The sequence below is a fragment of the Ambystoma mexicanum genome, chromosome 6q (genome assembly GCF_040938575.1).
Source record: "Ambystoma mexicanum isolate Mex_15411 chromosome 6q, UKY_AmexF1_1, whole genome shotgun sequence".
In the NCBI taxonomy this organism is placed as follows: domain Eukaryota; kingdom Metazoa; phylum Chordata; class Amphibia; order Caudata; family Ambystomatidae; genus Ambystoma; species Ambystoma mexicanum.
Window position 1 is genome coordinate 1,400,957,688 of NC_090937.1, and position 19,446 is coordinate 1,400,977,133.

The 19,446-nt window shown below is 47.0% G+C and overlaps 1 protein-coding gene across 4 annotated transcripts in view; it reads right to left on the reverse strand.

Moving 5' to 3' along the window:
* Positions 1–19,446, reverse strand: part of HTT (huntingtin) — a 2,905,635-nt gene that overhangs the window by 124,233 nt on the left and 2,761,956 nt on the right. For all 4 annotated transcript variants that reach the window (XM_069632055.1, XM_069632053.1, XM_069632052.1 and 1 more), the window contains 2 exons: positions 8,576–8,789; positions 8,310–8,415 (listed from right to left, as the gene is read on the reverse strand). In XM_069632055.1, the coding sequence (XP_069488156.1) occupies positions 8,310–8,415; positions 8,576–8,789 (320 nt within the window). The remainder of the gene's footprint in view (positions 1–8,309; positions 8,416–8,575; positions 8,790–19,446) is intronic.

The following is a 19,446-nucleotide window of genomic DNA, read 5'->3' on the forward strand; positions in this document are numbered from 1 at the left end:
GTCGGGTATCCACCAAGCATCTTTTCTGGAGTGGGAGTCATGTAGTGTAGAATAATAGGAGTATTTAAGCAATGTGGGGTTTAGCATTACCAGGCATCAACCATTCCCACCTCCTGTAGGCCCCTCTGGAGCGCCAGGGCTGCTTTGGGCAGCTGCCGAGGCTTAGCGCCGGACCTATTTAAGGTTAAAATCTCCTCTCCATATGGCAGTGATTAGGGGGTAGAGCATTAGTAACCCAATTAATTCTGCGTAGAAATCCGGGTCATCTACATTAGGACCGTACACATTAAGTAGGACAATCTCTTGGTCCATCAGTATACCCTGTAGTAGCACATAACGTCCTAGTGGATCAATGTGCAATTCCAGGTGCGTGTATAGCATTGATTTATGTATAATGGTCATAGCCACCCTCCCTTCATTGAGACTAATACGAGGTATAGTGGCGCTGTGCGCCCCAGCTTTTGGCAAATCTGCAACTGCCTGTGTCTAGTGAGTGAGTTTCTTGCAGAAACAAGACGTGTATCTTGTGCCATTCAGCGTACAGTTGTAGCCTGCGCATCTTTATTGGGTTCACCAACACAGACACGTTCCAGCTAATGAAGTTTACAGTTTAAACCCCCATTTGGCCAGATTATGATATGGTCTCTGAATTCCCCGGAGACAGGGATAAGGTGTTTTGATAAGTTCACAGCCCAATGCCATTGATTTCTATTAAACCAAACACAAATGTCAAGCAGTTATTTTTCAAACTAACCCACAATAACCCCTCCCACCCCCCGCTCCTCTCCCCACCCCCCGCTCCTCTCCCCACCAGAGGGATGATAGACTCTAACCAACCATCCCAACACCATTTGCAACTGTGCATGGGGGGGCTGCTGGCCGATTGCAGCCCGGCATAGGCATAACATCTTATTACATCTTAAACATGGTTACAGGTACATATTAACTAGTATGTATTCCCTGAGCAATGGGGCAATAAAAGCATGATCAGACAGATAGGTGCCGCACTCAAGGGTGTCAACATTGGCGTCAGCACCACAAAATAGAGTCAGTAAAACTTGGTAAGGGAGGCACTCTAACGCAGATTAAGGTCAACCTGGAAAGTGCTTGTCAATGAACTGCATAGTGTCTTCAGAAACTGTGAAGAAATACACCTTTTCGTCGTGTTCTATTCTTAGTTTAGCCGGGAAGAGCATGGAGTATTTCACCTTATGATCTCTGAGCCTTTTCTTGGTGGCCAAAAAAGTCTTACGCTCCTGCTGCACCGATACCGAGAAGTCCGGGTACAGGTGGATCCTATTGGAGCCAAGTAGACGTTCACCCTTGGCTCTTGCAGTCCATAGTAGCATATCTATGTCTCTGTAATTTAATACCTGAGCAATGACCGGGCTTTGGTTTTGGCGCGAGTGTACGTTGAGCCCGCTCAATAGTGAAGTGTGGTGATCGTTTTGGGCTGTCCAGTAGGGACAAGAGAGTACGCTCCATATATTCTTCCATAGGTCCTGCCACATTATCCTCCAGTATTCCTATAATCCGTAAATTCTTGCGCCAGGATCTAGATCCTAGTCTCGTCTCCTTCTCCGTCACTCAGTATTTGTCCATGTAAGATTTTATTGAGCTTATGGTACTGCTCATATCATCCAGCTTGATGTGTAAAGTAGTGAACCCCTCGCACATGTAGTCCATCATCTGTTGTAGCTCGCTAGGTTCATGCACTGCAGCTGAGCCGCCAGGTGTCGCACCAGTGCCAGATCCCTCCCATCAGCACTGGCCGCTGCTGTACCAAACATGTTAATGGAGCTTTGCTTTTTCCCGGCACTTTTTGACATTGTATTGTCGTTTCACCAGGACACACAGAGGGATCGCTGTTTCAATGAGTTAGTGTCACTTGGGGTATCCAAGGGTTGTATTGCTCACAAATCCAGAGTAGTAGATTGGGATACATATGTGGCTCCCCACATCTACCCGGTGGGCATAAAGTTCATGCAACAGTGGGGGGACACCGTGATAATTTGCACGGTAACTTGCCGCAGTTATGGAACAGCGTGATGTGTGGTGGCGTCCAAGTGTGATTCGCCCCTGGGCAGAAGTGGTACTGTGTAGTGTCCCACACCGATATTGTATCAGTTGGCCTCTGCTACAGTACAGTAGTGTGTGGTCGAATCCAGCCACAAGGGCGGCGCCTGCCTCAACGGTGCAACAGGATGGGATGCACCATGGGACACTCCTGTAAGTTTATCTCCTCTGTCTCTATCCTTTCCTACAAGACGATAGGCGGGTAGCAGCAACCAGCACTATGGGCCCAGAGAGGGTTCACCATTGCCGTTAAAAAGACAGTATTTCAGAATAGCGGCACCCCCCTCCCTGCAGTCCGTAACTGGAATATGTCTGCAATATATCTTAAAAGTTGCCCCACCCACAGCGTAATATTCGGCCACCATCAGCATGTACAGCCTCTCAGTGGAGGGCAATGGGGCCCGAAGTGCAGCACTCTCTGAAGATATTGGCCGATAAGCTGCCGCAGTGTAGGAGACATCAATAACGTACCGTTGCCATCAAGGCTGCGCACACCACCATAGCCAGTTTTGAGTCTGCTGTAGCCCGCCGGCAATGGAAACCGAACCGATGCAGGGCGCCAACAGCGGCAATGGGTCCAGCGGCAGGCCAGTGGGTGGTGCGGCCTCCAGCCCATGTGGTTCATAACATGTATTCTCCACTCAAGGGTGTCGATGGCTGGAGAGCTGCCGCGTGACCAGTACAGCAGGCGGGTCCGCAGCTCAGAGCCACCTGCTCACCGCAGGAGCGACAGTCCCTGACACCGCCCACGGCACCAGTATGACGGCAGTAGAGAGGATGTGCCGGTCTGGCCTGGAGACGCAGGGGCTGGAGGCTTTCTGGTCTGCTCCCAGGCTGGCCACAAGTGGTGAAACCACCGCGATCTCAGGCACACAGTTGCTACATCAGCGCCGCCCGGTGTAGGATAGCCTCAGTTGGGATGGACCCTCTGTCAGAGCCGGAAGGTGTCACAGGGATGCAGAGGTTGTTGCGGCCTTCCAGCATGGCTGCCAGGGACCTCATCTGGCAATTCGGTCCAGAAGAGGTACCCTTGGCCAGGCAGCAGTTTCACACGGTCATCTGTACAGTAAAGTATAGGATAACTGAAGTACAACAATGCTGGGCTGCAGAGCTTCACTCAGAAGCGCCCCAACCAGAGACCTTTTGAACACAAACACAGCCACCAAGTATCCTTGGACTGTGGTGACCTGAAGGTCTCCGTGCAGTCAGCAGTACCTCGAGTACATCCTCAGAGAGGTCCTAGTCATCATATCTCATCCTCTCAAAAGTCATGCATGTAGGTTGAGGGATTCCATAGGTTGATGGATTCCGGGTTCGGATGGTCAGATGGTCAAGTCCAGAAGGTCGGAGTACCATGTCCTCCTCGCCCAATCCAGGGTGATCAAGATCAGGGTTGCTTGAAATCTCCCGCGAACCCAAGGAATGATGGGAATCAGAGGGAAGTCATAGTGGAGGGGGAAGGTATAGTCCACTAGCAATATGTCCCCTACTACATCGTTCGCTGGGAATTCCCCTGAGCAAAACTGTCAGCACTTCCTGTTGGACTGTGTAGCAAACCGATACACCGCTGGGGTATCCCAGCGAGGGAAGACCTCCTGTAGCACTTCCTGGCACACTTCCCACTCATGTGAAACCGTGCTCTGCCTGCTCAGAGCAACCGCTAAGCAGTTCTCTGTCCCCGCCAGATGAACTGCAGAGACGGAGTTCTGGTTCTCCAATAGCCAGAACCACAGCTGCATCGCTTTTCTGCAAAGGGAAAGGGAGCGCTCGCCACTCTGCTTCTTCAGGTAGGGCATGGCCACTGTATAGTCTGTCAGTATCAGGACATGCTTCCCCTTCAGAGAAGGTGCAAACGCTTTCAGGGCAAACCTGATGGCTCGCAACTCCAGCCTGTTGATGTGCCACCTGGCCTCCATTGCTGACCAAAGGCCACTCACCTACAAGTCCTTGCAGTGAGCGCACCAACCTTTCAAGGACGCATCCGTAACCACTTGGGCCTGAGGCCACGGAGGCAAGAAGGGTTCCTCCTCTAGTATGTTGCTGTTGATGGCCCACCAACAAACGTCATTGACCACGGACCAGGACACTCTGCGAACGTCCCTCAAAGTGCTGAATTACTGCGACCACTGACCTCGCAGGAGCCATTGCAAAGATTGCATCCGCATCCTGTCCTCTGGCACCAGAAAAATGCATGGCTGAAAGAGTCGGCCCATCTGTGCAACGCTGGCAACTCTCTCCTCAAGAGGAAAGGACTTCCCAACCTGAGTGTCTCAGACTGCTCTGATGAACTGGAGCCTCTGTGCTGATATCTTGTGGGACTTGTGCAGAAGCCCAGCCTGTGGAGTAGAGAACATGTGCCCTCAGGATGTAAAGAAACCTGCTCCGCCGATTTCGTCCAGGTATGTAAACACATGGAAACCAGATCGCCTGAGTTGAGCCGCGACTACAACCATGAGTTTGGTGAAGACCCTCAGAGCGGAGGTCAACCCAAAGGGGAGCCCCTTGAATTAATAGCACCTGTAACCTATGAGGAATCACAGGAACTTCCTGTGCTACTGATCGATCGGCACACAAAAGTATGTGTCCTGAAGATCTATGGACACCAACCAGTCTTGCAACTCGAGAGCGTGGAGAATCTCTCTCAAAATCACCATCTTGAATTTGTATTTCCTCAGGAATTTGTTCAGGATGGGATGTAGACCTCCTCTCTTCTTGGGTACCAGGAAATACTGGGAATACCAACCCGACCCTCTCTGCTCGGGAGGTACCTCTTCCATGGCACCCTTCAACAGCAGAGCTTGCAGTTCTTCCTGGAGCTCCTGCTCCGTTCAGTAAGGAGGTGGTGATGGGTCTATCCGGCAGCATTTTTAAGAAAGGCAGACAGTAACCCCATCGCACAAGCTGAAGCGTCCAGGCATCGGAGGTAATCTCTCACCACTGGGCCCAATTCTCGGTCAGCTGTCCTCCAACTGGGGAATCGTGGGAGGAGAAATAAAATCGGCTTCATGGGCACAGCAGCCCCTACTGCTCCTGCTCCTTCTGTCTGCTGGCCCCTAGAAGCCTATGAGCCTCTTCTGGAGCACGGGAAATGCCTCTGCCCCTGCTTGGCTTGCGGGAGCTGAGCCTTCCTGCTGTAGGGAATGTAGCCCCTGTAGCCTTTAAACCTTGATGAGAAACAAAAGTCAGGCTTGGCTGGCAGTTGCACAGCTAGGGCGAGTGGCTTTGCAGCAAGCTTGGACTCTGAACTTCTCCAAAGAGTCGTCGGCCTTCAGCCCGAAGAGATTCTCACGGTCAAAAGCAATGTCGAGAAGTTTATTCTGGACATTGGGTGAGAACCCCGAGGAGTGCAGGTATGCCTGCTTCCTGAGAACCGTGGACAAGCCCATTAAACGTGTGACACAGTCTGCCACGTCCAGGCCCGTCTGCAAGACCTGTCTGGACACCTCCTTCCCGTTGTTCACCAACTGCGGGAAACCTTCCTGCATCTCCGCCTCAGGGATGTTCTGGGCAGCCTGCTCAATCGCCTTCCACAAGCCGAAGGCGTATTTAGCAAAGCCACAGGAGACATTGATCGCCTTCAAGGCCTTGGTACCAGAGGAAAATATTTTCTCCACAAAAGCATCTACTTTCTTGCCCTCCCTATTGGTTGGCAAGTTGGATGTGGAAGTGGTTGGTCTGGTGGACACTGTGGCCGCTTGGACCACCAATCCCTCCGGAGACGGGTGAGAAGAGAGGAATAAGGGATCTCCTCTTGCCGGCCTATATTTCTTACTAAGGTCTGAGTTAACCGGAGTTATGGTGCAAGGAAGTTTCCACAAGTTGGCGATAGCCGCATTGAAAGGCATAGCCCTTTCTGTGGCGGGCCCTCATCGAGGATGTCTGCCAGGTCATGTTATGTTAAGATTTATTAAGAGCATGTTCACCCGTGGGCATCATGGCATTGGCGGAGGAGAAAGGGCAGCCTAGCCTAGAGTCAGCTATTAAAACAGGTAGATTTTCAAGGCCTTTCTAAAGCTAAGGTAATTTTCCAAGGTCATAACCTTGCACAGGCTGGGCTGGTGTATTCCATCCCAGGGTATCCACAACCATATCGACTAAAGCCTGGAACTTTGCATTGGTGTGGGCATAAGAATGGGCATGTTGCATTTCGACACTCAGAGACTTGTCCAGCATGCTGGCGTCATGCAGTCCCTCAGCCAAAGCCATGAGGTCCGCTTGGTTGACAAAAAAGTCGGTACCAGCTCCAGAGTATATAGGGGTCGATATCACCCTGATCGTCATTAGTGCAGAAGATATCCGCTGTGGTGTCGAAATTCGAATTCGGCACGAAAGACTGCTCGATGTAGATGGTTTGTGGTTTGCGCCGACAAAGTCTTGGACGCCGAGGGGGCATCAATAATCAGTAACTGAGTGCTCGGGATGGTCCTGGCATCGAAAGTGGCATCGTTCTGCTCATCCCATACACGAGGACTCCGCCAAAGGCATCAATACTGATTTTGCATGGACATCTCTCAGTTGAATGAAAAAAACAAATCTGATGAAAATACATCAAAAAGAGTCGAAGACTTGATTCACTGTGTTCCTCAAAGCAGCGTGTCAAGCGTGTGGAAAAAAGGAACCGAGGTGTGGGGCGTAGTGACGTGGTATATATAAGACGTCCAACGTCCAGAGATGGATGAGGATATCTAACAGATGAGGAATCTGTGGGAGAAAGGCAATCCATTGAATGGTGTTTCAAGGAACTGCTAGGTGAACAAGACCTTTTAAGGCGCTTCTTTTTGTCCTTCAGGTCAGCACTCTGCACTCGTCAACCTTAAATGGGTGCGTTTGTCACATTATTCCTTGTGGAAAAAGGTAGAGAGGTTTGCTGCCCGCTCTCAAAGTGCCTTGGGGTGCATCGATTGGCACGAGGCGCAATCCTGCGTGTCATGTTCTTTTCAGAGACATCACAAGAAGATCATGCTGGGATCAGAGACAATTGACCCCTGCAGTTGATGCAGTATTTAAAACAAAAACCTTTGTCGGATTCGGCAAAACAAAAAGGGTAAGGTACAAGTTACTTACCTGTAACTCTTGTTCTCAGCATGGGTCTGGCATGGATTCACATGCACATTAATATTCCACGTCGTCAGGGAATATTCAAGAGCAGGGTGCCCGGAAAAAAGGAACTAAGGCCATGAGGCGTGGCAACGCAGTATATACTGGCCCCAACATGTCCAGTGCAGGGCACGTAGAGGAGTCAGTCTGATAGGATACAGAGCTATGCTACACCCACTGGCAGTAGAAAGTTTATAAAGAGCATCTGCACTGGGAGATAGATATCCTAGATGAGGAATCCTTGGGAGGAAGGCATCGACTAGAATGGATTGAGGAGGAGTTTTGAGATTATGAAACTTAAAGGTAAATAAAGGAAAAAGGACATAAAAGACTGATTTGATGAGGAAGATAGATCATAGTTATTTTTACTGCAACCTCCAATCGTGACAACTAGTGGAAGAAAGACTTCTTAAATAATTGTTTCATTCAGATCTATTTTAGTTGTGTGGGATTAATTGAAGCCACTCCACCAAATGAGAATGCAGTGTTCTGGTATCTCTCAGGGCTAGCAGAAAATAAAACGGAGGAGACTGGACGGTTACAGGACAACATGGGTGTTTGGTGGTGGCAGTATCACAATTCCCAGCAAGCCTCTTTTGAAAAGGAAAAGGAAACTATTTTTTTTTTTTATTTAAGATGTTAATTATTATTATTATTCTTTTCAAAAGTGGTCCAGGATCACACTCGACCTGCAGGAACATCCAAATGGTTATGTACAATGACGAAGATCCAAGAATGGATAAATGTAGTTATCAAAACAGATTTCAAGTGGCAAAGAGGAGCTTTTTCTAGCAACCAGTTAATGTTTAGCACAATGGTGGCAAAAAGCCCGGCCTTAGGACTGTTCACACCTGTTCTTTGAGTTTATGGCAATTTGTATCACCGTGATAGGTGGATATGTGGCCTTTAGTCCCATCACAAAAAATTCTTGCTCTTGTGGATTGAAATTGGGTTAACATATTAACATTTGTGAGTTACACACTTTAAACATCTGTACTTTCCCACAACAGATATGAGCACTGAAATACTGAAGAATTTAAATGGACTATTCTACATGTAATGAAGGGAATCCGTTCCCTTGCTAAGCAACCTGCAAAATGGTCCCTTTGCAAACTAACAAATGTAATTATGCTTACCTATCAAAGAGAACAGACACACGCTCCATTGCCACAATTACCGATTCACTGTCCGGAGAGGTTGGATTAGTGTCTGTAATTCTCCCAGGACTTATTTTCTCTTTCCCTATAAAAATAATATAGGTATTTAGAAACAAAGTCAAAACAGAAACAGGGCTCGATGAGAACTGCAAGTTTGGGTGGTCGTTTAGAGCCCACAATGCCATTTAGGTATGCTTTAATTACACATAAGTTTAACCAGAGATTATACCAAATTCAATTCACACCTGTATACATGCAAGTCATCATTAATCCTAGGGCTGCCATTGCTCTGTGAGGGCTGTGCATGTTAACTCTGTCGACACTAAGTTTGACCAGAGCTTCTCCATCCAGCCTAGAGAGTTGCTCAGATAGGAGAAGACGTTCCAAGCCTCGCAGGACACAATGATATATAATTGATGGTGTTGCTTCTTCACTACCAGAGATCATCACACCACACATCTGAAATAACAAGAAGAAATGTCAGTATTTAGTGTCACTCGCTCAAAAAACAAAGTATACTTAAAGCGCAAAGCAATACAGTTATTTCACATAATTAAAGCCATACTTTTCAGATAGATTTTTGCTAACAGTTGCAAACCCGCTACTCAGCGCTACGAAAAGAAAAAACAGGAAGCTTGAATTAGAATGGAAAGCGAAAATACGACCAGGGGAAGAAATTCCAATTCCAATGACAAATCTGTTAGTACAAAAAGGAAATCCACAAGCCCAAAAACAAATACTACGGCAACCGAATCACCAAAGCCACCAACACTCAAAAAGAACTGTTTAACATCATAAACGAAACGAGAAACAGCCCTGGCCGCAACAACACATCAATGCCCTTACTAAAACTATGCGACAAACTCACAGACCACTTCAAAAACAAAAATCAGCATCATCCACCAAAGCATACAAAGCAGACCGATCAACTGCATCACGCAACCCACCTTGCCAGCTGAGGATCGTCAGAACAAACTCTGAAGCTTTCCCCAAATATCAGCTGAAACATTTGTCAAGCTGAACGGGCTGCCACATGGACCCCTGTCCCCCATATATACACAAATCAATCCTCACACAACGAACACCTATGGAATACTACAAAAACGTTTTCAACCAATCATTTTCAACAGGAAAAGTACAGCGATCATTCAAATCGGCATGCATCAAGCCGCTCCTCAAGGACACAGCAGGCAATGTGGAAGACCTCTCCAACTACAGACCCATCTCAAACATCCCCTACCCAGAGAAACTACTTGAAACCTATGTATATAGAATAACTCAAGAATACATAGAACAACACCTACTGCTGGACCAGGCACAAGTAGGCTGCTGACCGATGAGAGGAACAGAAACAGCACTGCTCTCAATCTGGGACGATCTGAAAGCTAATGCAGACTCAGACACAAGTGCAGCTCTAATACTTCTGGATCTCCCTGCAGCATTTGACACAGTCAACCATGACATCCTCATCAGGGGATAGGAAGAAATCCCTGCCATAGCCTTATGCTTCATTAAATCCTTCCTATCAGATAGAACAGAAACAGTCTGGATCAAAACATTCAAATCCACTCCAAGGGAATCCACCTGTGGAGTACCACAAGGATCCTCCCTATTTCCACTGCTCTTCAACATATATCTGACTCCACTAATCAAGCTCATTAAAAGACACAGCCTTACATGCAACAACTACGCTGATGGTGCACAGATCATCTACAAAGTACAAGACATACATGAAGAAAACACAACGCTGGAAGACTGCCTACAAGAGCTCTGTGGCTAGATGAACACAAACAGGCTCAAACTCAACCCAGACAAAACAAAAATAATGGTTATATACAAAAACAGGGAAAACCACTACATCCCATGGCCGACAGAACTAGGAACAGCACCGATACCTTCAACAACAATAAAAAAGCTTGGAGTCCTGATGGATAACAAACTAACACTTGAGACACATGTAAACGCTAATGTTTCTTCCTCCTGCACACAGTTAAAAAAAGGATCTTACATTTTCTCTCCTTTCACACACAAAATACTCACCATCATCGCACTCATGTCCAGAGTACACTACGCCAACAGCCTATGCTTAGGAATGCTAAAACGACTATTAAAGAAACTCCAGCATATCCAAAATACAGGGGCCAGACTCCAGCTCAAACTATCACGAAGGGAACACATTGCACCAGAACTGAAAATACTACACCGGCTACCGATAAAACAACAAATAAGGTTCAAAACAATGTGCATAACGCACAGAGCAATCCACGGTCGAGGAGCGCAGTTCCTAAATATGAAAATAACCATCTAACATCCGGCAAGACCACTCAGATCAAGCAACGACATTCGCAATGAACCAAAACCAAACAATAAAAGACAATTCAGAGGATCATCTTTCTCACATCTGGCAGCAAAATTCTGGAATTGCCTACCAAATACATATGCAATACAAGCGATCACCTGGAATTCAGAAAACTACTCAAAACTTGCTATTCACTCCATAATCAGAAGGGAACAACTAGGAAACAGACTCAGCTAGAAACAGGAAGCCCAGGGCGGGACCCATCATTCCTAACTTAATCACTCCTCATCAGAGGTCAAGGGGAGAACGCACCTACCACTCATGTCCACACACTGCTAGTTTACAGAGGAATACCTCAGTAGTTAGGGGCCTCCCCTGAGATGGCCAAGGAGGGACCCATAACCTCCTAACCATCTCTAACACTAGGGCGGGAGGAACATGCCTCCATCACCCATGACCCCAAACTGCTAGAATTTTACAGAGGAAAACTACCACACTGCAACGTGCCTCCCCACTAGGCTGCCAAACAATATCAAAACACACAGGATGGTCATAGATGTTCAGCGCAGAAACCCAAAGCAAAGAGGTACAAAAGACCCTGCTAACCCAAATCTAAAACCTCAATTTTCCACATACACTTCTCCTACAGAAACTAACACAATCGCATCTCTGCACAGCAATCTACACATACTTCACCACACTGCAACATATAAACAACACATAACCCTGGACAACAGCACATGAGAATCGCACCGACCCAAAATTTGCACCTAAGCTCAGCGAATGGTGCAAACCGAACTGAAGCTGCCAACAGGACATCACAACTCTCACTTTCCTATTCCCACTATACCCTACTAACCCCTCCCACAACCCCCGTTTCACACCTTCCTTTTCAGATCCACCAGAGCACCAGGGGACCACTCCGCTGGTGATAGTGCACGGTACAAAAACCCTTTAACATTAACAATTGCGAGGTACTTCCCAGCAATCACCTAACTGCCACATCGACAATGTCACATTCAGACAATGTTAATCTGATTTATAAGCAGTTTTAGTCTACTGCTTCAAGGAAATGTCAAGTGCAGCCTCTACTGCCCCCAGTATTGTCATCATAGGTGTTTTACACCCTGTGAGGTGGCGAGGGGGGAGACTAGGAGCAATAAAGACACAAACACTCTTACTCGGTGTACAACTGGCTACACCTGAGAACTGACCGTGACCATTCATTGGTGGGTGGCATTACTTCACATCCACACACATGAACTATGTTGCAGCGGAATGTGATGATATCTCTCATCCACCATAAACAAAACATCTCATTAGCACAAAACATTTATATGCATGGTGTCCTTGTGGTATAGCTGTCTGGGATAACATATTGGTAATGTTATTTCAGCTTTCTACTATAAAGTCTTCCAGCATGGATGGGATTCTTCGATGTTCCTTCCCGGATGGGCATCTCTTCTCTATTTGATCGGTTCGTATCATCTTCATCAGGCAAGCCTATGTCATCCATCTCTTGGCTCTGGGGCACTATGTTTTTCGTCATCTCCTCTGATCACAGCTTGTCTCTCCCGGTCTTATGACGACAGTTATTTGAACCAACTTCAGTTATGAGTAACTTCCTCACCAAGTCGCTGAGCAGTCACCATGGAACGTTTTATTCTTGTTATTGTACAAGGTGTTGCTTCATGGGGACGGTCTAATTTTTTAGACACTTTCCTATTTTTTTTGACAGACCTTGATCAGGGATGTTACTAAACCTCACCGCCTCGATTCTTTTTCAGTGTTGGTCTTCTTTTTGTCATCAACCTGCAACACATAAATATCTGCAGCTACCCTCAAGAAGTGTCATGGTATAAGTGAACTGACCTTCCTTTGCAGTAGAGTGCTCCCACCAGTGAGATCCCTTTGGAAGCGTGAGGTGTGGTTCTGTACACCATCAGGAACTTTGTCAGTGGCTTTTCTTCAGATTTCCCTTCTTCACACTTAATTCGGGACATTTTGAGCGTGCGCATAAACCGTTCTACATCCCCATTTGTCCTCAGCCCACATGTGGTGATGAGTCTAAGTTTGATGTCATAGAAAGAGTAATCACTTACCGTAATGATCTTTCTATGGATTCTTCTCCCGCAGATTCCCCATCTGATAGATATCATCCAGCTCTGCTGCTTGGAAACTTTTCGACAGGGGGCATAGTGACCTCGACTCGGCCGTCGATCCATCTTGCTCGGTGCTCGATCGTCGGCTGCCAACATGACATCAGGCGTCGTTTATATACCACGTCACTATGCCCCATACCTCAGTTTTCCCTATTTTCCCTGTGTTTGAACACTGCAGAGGAAAACGATGGGAGACAAGGCTAACCAGCCTGTTAAAAACTTGACAATGGGAAACATGCCAAAGGGTCAAACCCCCAAGAATCAGAGACAAATGGAAAGAATAATTTTTATTTTTTTACCGGCAAGCGACTAGCCAGATTGAACCAGTCGCCTCAGATACATCACCAGGTGTCCCTTCGCTTAGACAGATGCGCCCAGCCACAAGAACCTTCTGAGCGGGGATGGAAGGGAGGGGCAATGAGGAATCTGCGGGAGAAGAATCCATAGAAAGATAATTACGGTAAGTAATTTCTCCTTCAATGGATTGCTTTCTCCCAGAGTCCTCATCTGATAGACTCCCCAAGCAGTTAGGAGCATGGAGGTGGGCAGAACGTGTTACAGTAGCAGATTTTGCAGAACTGCCCAAGCAAAACATGCATCAGCCCGCGGGTGACATCTAGAGAATAGTGCCTAGTAAATGTGTACAAGGTCGATCATGTGGACGCCCACCAGATGTCCCTAATGGGAACTCTCCTCTGCAGGGCTGTGGAAGTCAGGACCTCTCTCGTTGAGTGTGCCCTGATACCAGGAGTAAGCTCCCTGCCTGCAGACTGATAACATTGTGCGATGCAGAGGACAATCCATTGCGATAGAGTCTGCTTCATTACTGCTAGACTTTGCAGGATAATGAATGGGCCACGAACAGCTAGTCAGATTTTTGTAACGCAGACGTCCTAGCGACGTAAAAGTTCAGGGCTCTCTCGGGATCTAAGCGGTGGAACCGCTCCTCTTCCTTAGAGGGGTGAGGTGGAGGGTTGAAGACCGCCAAATCTATGGACTGAGAAAGGTGGAACTCAGAAACCACTTTAAGGGAAACATGTTCCCCAAAAAACTATAGAAACAGGGTCTTCCAACACAAGGCCTGCAACTCACTAACTCTCCTGGTTGACGTGATCACAACCAAAAGGCTGATTTCAACAAAAGCAGTCTCAAAGAACAGGAATACATGTGCTCAAACGGATCCTTGTTTAGAAGGCCCTTCACGAATCAGGCCTTAACCGGGATCGTAAAGGCGGCACCTTGATCTGGGGACCATTTAAACACAGACAAGGACCCCAAATAGCCTTTGACTGTGGTAACCTGAAAGCCTGCTGAAGCCAGTGACAGAAGGAACTCCATCACTGTACTTGTGGGGCAAGAGATGGGATTGATCTCATGCTCCCTGCCCCACGCCTCAAATCTTCTCCACTTGCACGCATACAGGGATCTTATAGACAGTCTGTGTGCAGCCAGCAACACGTCGAGTACCTCCTCTGAGAGGTCCCAGTCATCATACCTCATCCTCTCAAGAGCATGTAGGTTGGGGGATTCTGGGTTTGGGTGGAGTACCAGGCCTTTTGACTGGGTCAGGAGATCCGGGCACCGAGGAAACCGGTGAGGGGAAAAGATGTTCAGACCCTAGAGATCAGAGTACTACGTTGCCCTCGCCCAGTCGGGCAATCAAGATCATGGTCGCTTGAAACCTCTTCAACCTCCGGAGAACCAATGGGATGAAGGGAATGGGGGGGAAGGCGTAGTGGAGAGGGAAGGTCCAATCCACCAGTAACGCATCCCCCAGTGCACCATTCGCTGGGAACTTCCTCAAGCAAAACTGGCTGCATTTCCTGTTGGTCTTTGTGGCAAATAGATACCCTGCTCAGGTACCCCAGTGAGAGAAGACCTCCTCCAGGACTTCCTAGCACCCTTCCCACTCACGTGAGACCGTGCTCTGCCTGCTCAGACCATCTGCCAAGCCGTTCTCTGTCCCTGTCAGATGAACTGCAGAGACCGAGACTTAGTTCTCCAGCAACCAGAACCACAGCTGCATCACCTCTCTGCAAATGGAGAGGAAGCGCACGCCACCCTGCTTGTTCAGGTAGTGCATGGCCACTGTGTTGTCCATCAGGATCAGGACATGTTTCCCCTCGAGAGATGGAGCAAAAGCCCAATGGGCTAGCCTGATGGCTCGGATCTTTAGCCTGTGGATGTGCCACCTGGCTTCCGTCGCTGACCAAAGGCCGCTCACCTGCAAATCCTCGCAGTGATCACCTGTTAGGAAATATTTCTCTTTACTGCACATTTCCTTGCATTTTAATGGACCCCCAAACATTTTGCTTTTATTTTTGATCCTGACCTGTACTTTTCACAGTGTGGTGAAGCTTTATGCTTCACTACACTGTATTTTGCGCATCTCTTATAGGGAAACTGACATGTCGTTCAGGCTGTCAGTTCTGGTAAACATTGTTTCTACTTTTAGTAATTTGTTATCACTTGTGGTAACTTTTTATCATTGTACAATGCAGTGAGCTAAGCAAGAGCTCTAATGTCCTCTTTATTCTCAGGGGGCTTTGTGGCAAAGGACAGTATATAAGTAACAGCAAGAGGGGCCACAGCACAGCTACCCTTCCTTCCATGCAGAAGGCATCAGATAACCACAATCAAAGCACTTATGTAACTGTCATCGCTAGTTCAGAGATGGGTACCACACAATGTTAAAAAGGAGTTACATATTTTAATGTTATCAAAAAACACATCTACAAAAACATATACACAAAAGTTGTAACAATTAAAAACCAAGACAAAATCAATCTAAATCACACAATGGGAGCAAAAACAAGTGAAAACTCAATTTAAGGAATTTAGCGTGAGGTTAGTATTTCAACGTGAATCCAAGCAAGTTCCTATCAATAGTAGACTTGTTTCAACATTGATTTTGTTATCATTAACAGATTTCCAAAAGCTTTGGAAACATAGATGGCGTGTCGACCATTTGATGTGTTTCTAGGTCCAGTTATTGAAACAAAGCGCGTGTTTGATTGAATCTGATTGATGTGCCTTATTGGACCTGTCTGTGCTATGCCGTCGACTATCTCCTCGGGAGGGAAGACCTTCCCCACCCGGGTGTCTAGGACTGCTCTGATGAACTGGAGTCTTTGCACTGGCGTCACATGGGACTTCTTCAAGCTCCGGGAGAAGACCAGACTGCAGTAGCAGGCGGGTGTCCTCTAGATGAGACAACACTTGCCCCGCCAACTTTCTTAGGATCAGCCAGTCGTCCAGGTACAGAAATACACAGACCCTGGTTCGCCTGAGGTGAGCCATGACTCCATGAGCTTGGTGAAGATCCTTGGAGCGGAGGTCAACCCAAAGGGAAGCACTTAGTGCTTGTACCCTATGAGGAACCTCAGGATCTTCCTGTGCTTTTGATATATCAGCACATAGAAATAAGCGTCTTGCAGATCTATTGACACCAGCCAGTCCTGAAGTTCGAGAGCGTGGAGAATTTCTCTCAACGTCACCATCCTGAATTTGTCTTTCCTCAGGAACTTGTTCAAGGCCCCGGAGGCCCATTTGCAACAACTGCTTGGCTACCTCCTTCCCATCTTCCACCAGCCATTTAAACCCATCCCGCATTTCACCTTCATGGATGTATTGCGTAGCCTGCTCCATGGGTTTCCATAAACCAAAGAATATTTTGCAAATCCACATGCCACATTATTGGCTTTCAGCACCATGCTGCTAGAAGTAAAGACCTTCTTGGCCATTGCGTCCAACCTTTTGCCCTCCCTGTCAAGAGGCAGATTCGAAGTGGATGCCGCAGGCCTGGTGGTGATTGTGGATGCCTGCACAACAAACCCTTCTGGATAAGGGTGAGAAGCCAGGAAGGATGGAGCTCCTCTTGCTGGCCTGCACTTCCCCATAAAGTTAGAGTTGACCCAGGGAACTGAGCAGGGATGTTGCCACAAAAAGGCTAGGGGGTCTGCAATTGCCGGATTAAGTGGCAAGTTATGCTCTGTCACAGGACCTTCATCTAAGATGTCTGTCAATTCGAAGCCCTGAACAGGTGCTGAAGAGGACTTCAAACCTAAGGTGTCTACTACCCTTTCCACTAAGGTGGAATTTAGTATAGGTGTGCGTGTAGGCCTGACCCTGCTTAAATTCAACATCTGGAGACCTGTCCAGGCCGTTGTTGTCATGTAATCCTTGGGCTTATGCAAACAGGTATGCTTGGTCATTGGCGAGCGGAGCAGAGAGTGGCCTGCAGTGGTTGCCTGAGGAGTCTTTCTGCAGTTTCCTTTGGTGGAGGCGGTGTTGTTTGGACTGGAACAAGGAAAACATTCATAACCTCCTTAGTCGCGCAATGGTTAGCAGTGAACCTCAGGGGTTGAGGTGGACTCTGGTGGTGAGTCCGATTTATCCCTTTACACGCCTTCTGATTACGGATATTGACTTGTAGGTCCATCTATACTTTGTACTGTACACAGTGCCTCCCCTCCAGTAAATTATATATCATGTTATGAGCTGCCTACTTAGAAAAGCTGCGCAGCATAATGTCGGTTCCATGTAATAATGTCCCAAGAAAAATATCGCCATGCAAAATTATCGCAGAGAAATTGCTGTTTTTTTGTGGGGAGATTATTGCATGGAACATGCGGGGGTCACCCCTGCAACCCCCAAACCCTTTTTATTTTTTGTTGGCTGCCCTTATCCCCATATATATGGTCACCCATATAATATCGCCACAACCTTTTCCCGGTGATGATATGTACAGCGACCATATATATGGGGATAATATTACCTGATACCATAATGTCTGTCTGCAAGTCCAAGTTTATGGTGGATGAAGAGATTCCGGTTACGTCAATGACATGTTCTGAGAAACGTCTAGCAGACTTGAATCAGGCCCATGCGACAAAAACAACAAATATAACTGTGGAAACAATAACACTGATGGGGGCGGAAGAAAGTACTATCATTTAATATATAGTTCTTCCTCACTCTGGTGTAAATCATATGTGTCAACATTGAAATGTCTAGGATTTCCACCCCCTCTGAAAAAAGGTTGTGGCCCATGCCACCCTCAATGGGTCGGCTCGCTCCTCAAGTTCGATCTAATTTGATGGACCCGATATGTTCAATCCTATCTGTTACACCCGACCCGAACGAGGAACCACGTGTAGCGGTGACCATAGGTGACAAGACGTTCACCCTTCTCGTGGATACGGATGCAACCAGATCCAGGCATTGCCATTAATGGGGTAAGAATTCTCTGGGGCTACAGATTTGGTTCCTTTCACTGGCTAACTTCGAATTTCTATAGGGGAACATGACCTTACCATGCCACTGTTATACTCTTGACAGACAAGAGTTAACATAAAGGGAATGGATATGATGAGCAGACTTAACATAACCACTTTGTTTACTGAACAGGGGATAGTGTGTTCCACCCCATGAATTCACTACATGAACGCGCAAGAATTCATTCATGCATTTTGCGGTCAGACCGTACAGGGGGTTTCCTGCAGACCATGAGTTATTTCAATATGGAGTGGAAATACTATTAGCATGGCTTCCAGGGATACAAGGAAAACTACTTTGTCTGCCCAATGAGTTTTTGTTCAGACCGGAAATTCCCTTAGACGAGAAGTAGGGTCAGATGTTCCCGCTAGAGACAGTTATAGTGAGGGACGAAAGGATAGTGATACACGGGACTGATGATACAGGACAGGCATGGAGAGCAGTGATCGCGGTAGGAGAAGGCAAAGATTGACGGACTTGACAGACAAAGGGTTGTTCAGAGATGATTATTTGGAGAAAGTGTTCTTTATGAGCATTACTTATTGGGTGAGAATTAATTATAGAGAAGTACCAGAGAGAATGGCCTTACTGAAAAAAGCACCAGCGTCATTTTTGGAGCAAAATTCAGCACAAGTACCGAGCATTCTACGGAACCACAGCCCATATGACGTTGGCTTGTTGAAGGGAGTGGGAGCTGTCAAAATCAAGCTCAATCCAGGCGTGATCTTACCAACGGCAAAACAATATCCTTCATCCAGGGAAGCAGACAAAGGCATTTTTGAGAAAAGTTTCTGCGTTAGAGCAGCAAGGGAATTTGGTGCCATTAGAGTCACAGTGTAATACGGCTGTGTGCTTAATGAAGAAGGCAACAGCAGGGTCATGGCATTTTATTCACGACCTACGCCCTTTGAACAATATTGTTGAAGCAGAGTTCCCGTTAGTTCCCAATTCAGTGACAATATTATGTAGTAGATCGATTTGAAAATGCTTTTTTCTCTATCCCACTTCATGAGTAGTCGCAGGATCTGACGTCATACCTATATAGAAATGAAAAGTGGAAACATACAAGACTACCTCAAATCGCCTTCTATATTCAAAAGGGTCCTCCAAATGGACCTAGGGAACATACATTTGGACAGCACAATCATCAAGTATGTGGATGACATTTTAGTACGCAGCAGGTCAGAAGAACAGTGTCTGAAGGACTCAGTATAGCTGCTGACAGTGGTAGCAGAGAAGGGTTACAAGGTGGACAAGGCAAAGCTACAATATAGCCAGAGAGAGGCTTTGTCCGTTGGACAGTTAATATCACAGGAAGGCCAGAAGGTAACCCAAGAAAGGGCAGACGTGGTCTTTAGAACGCCACCACCACTGACTG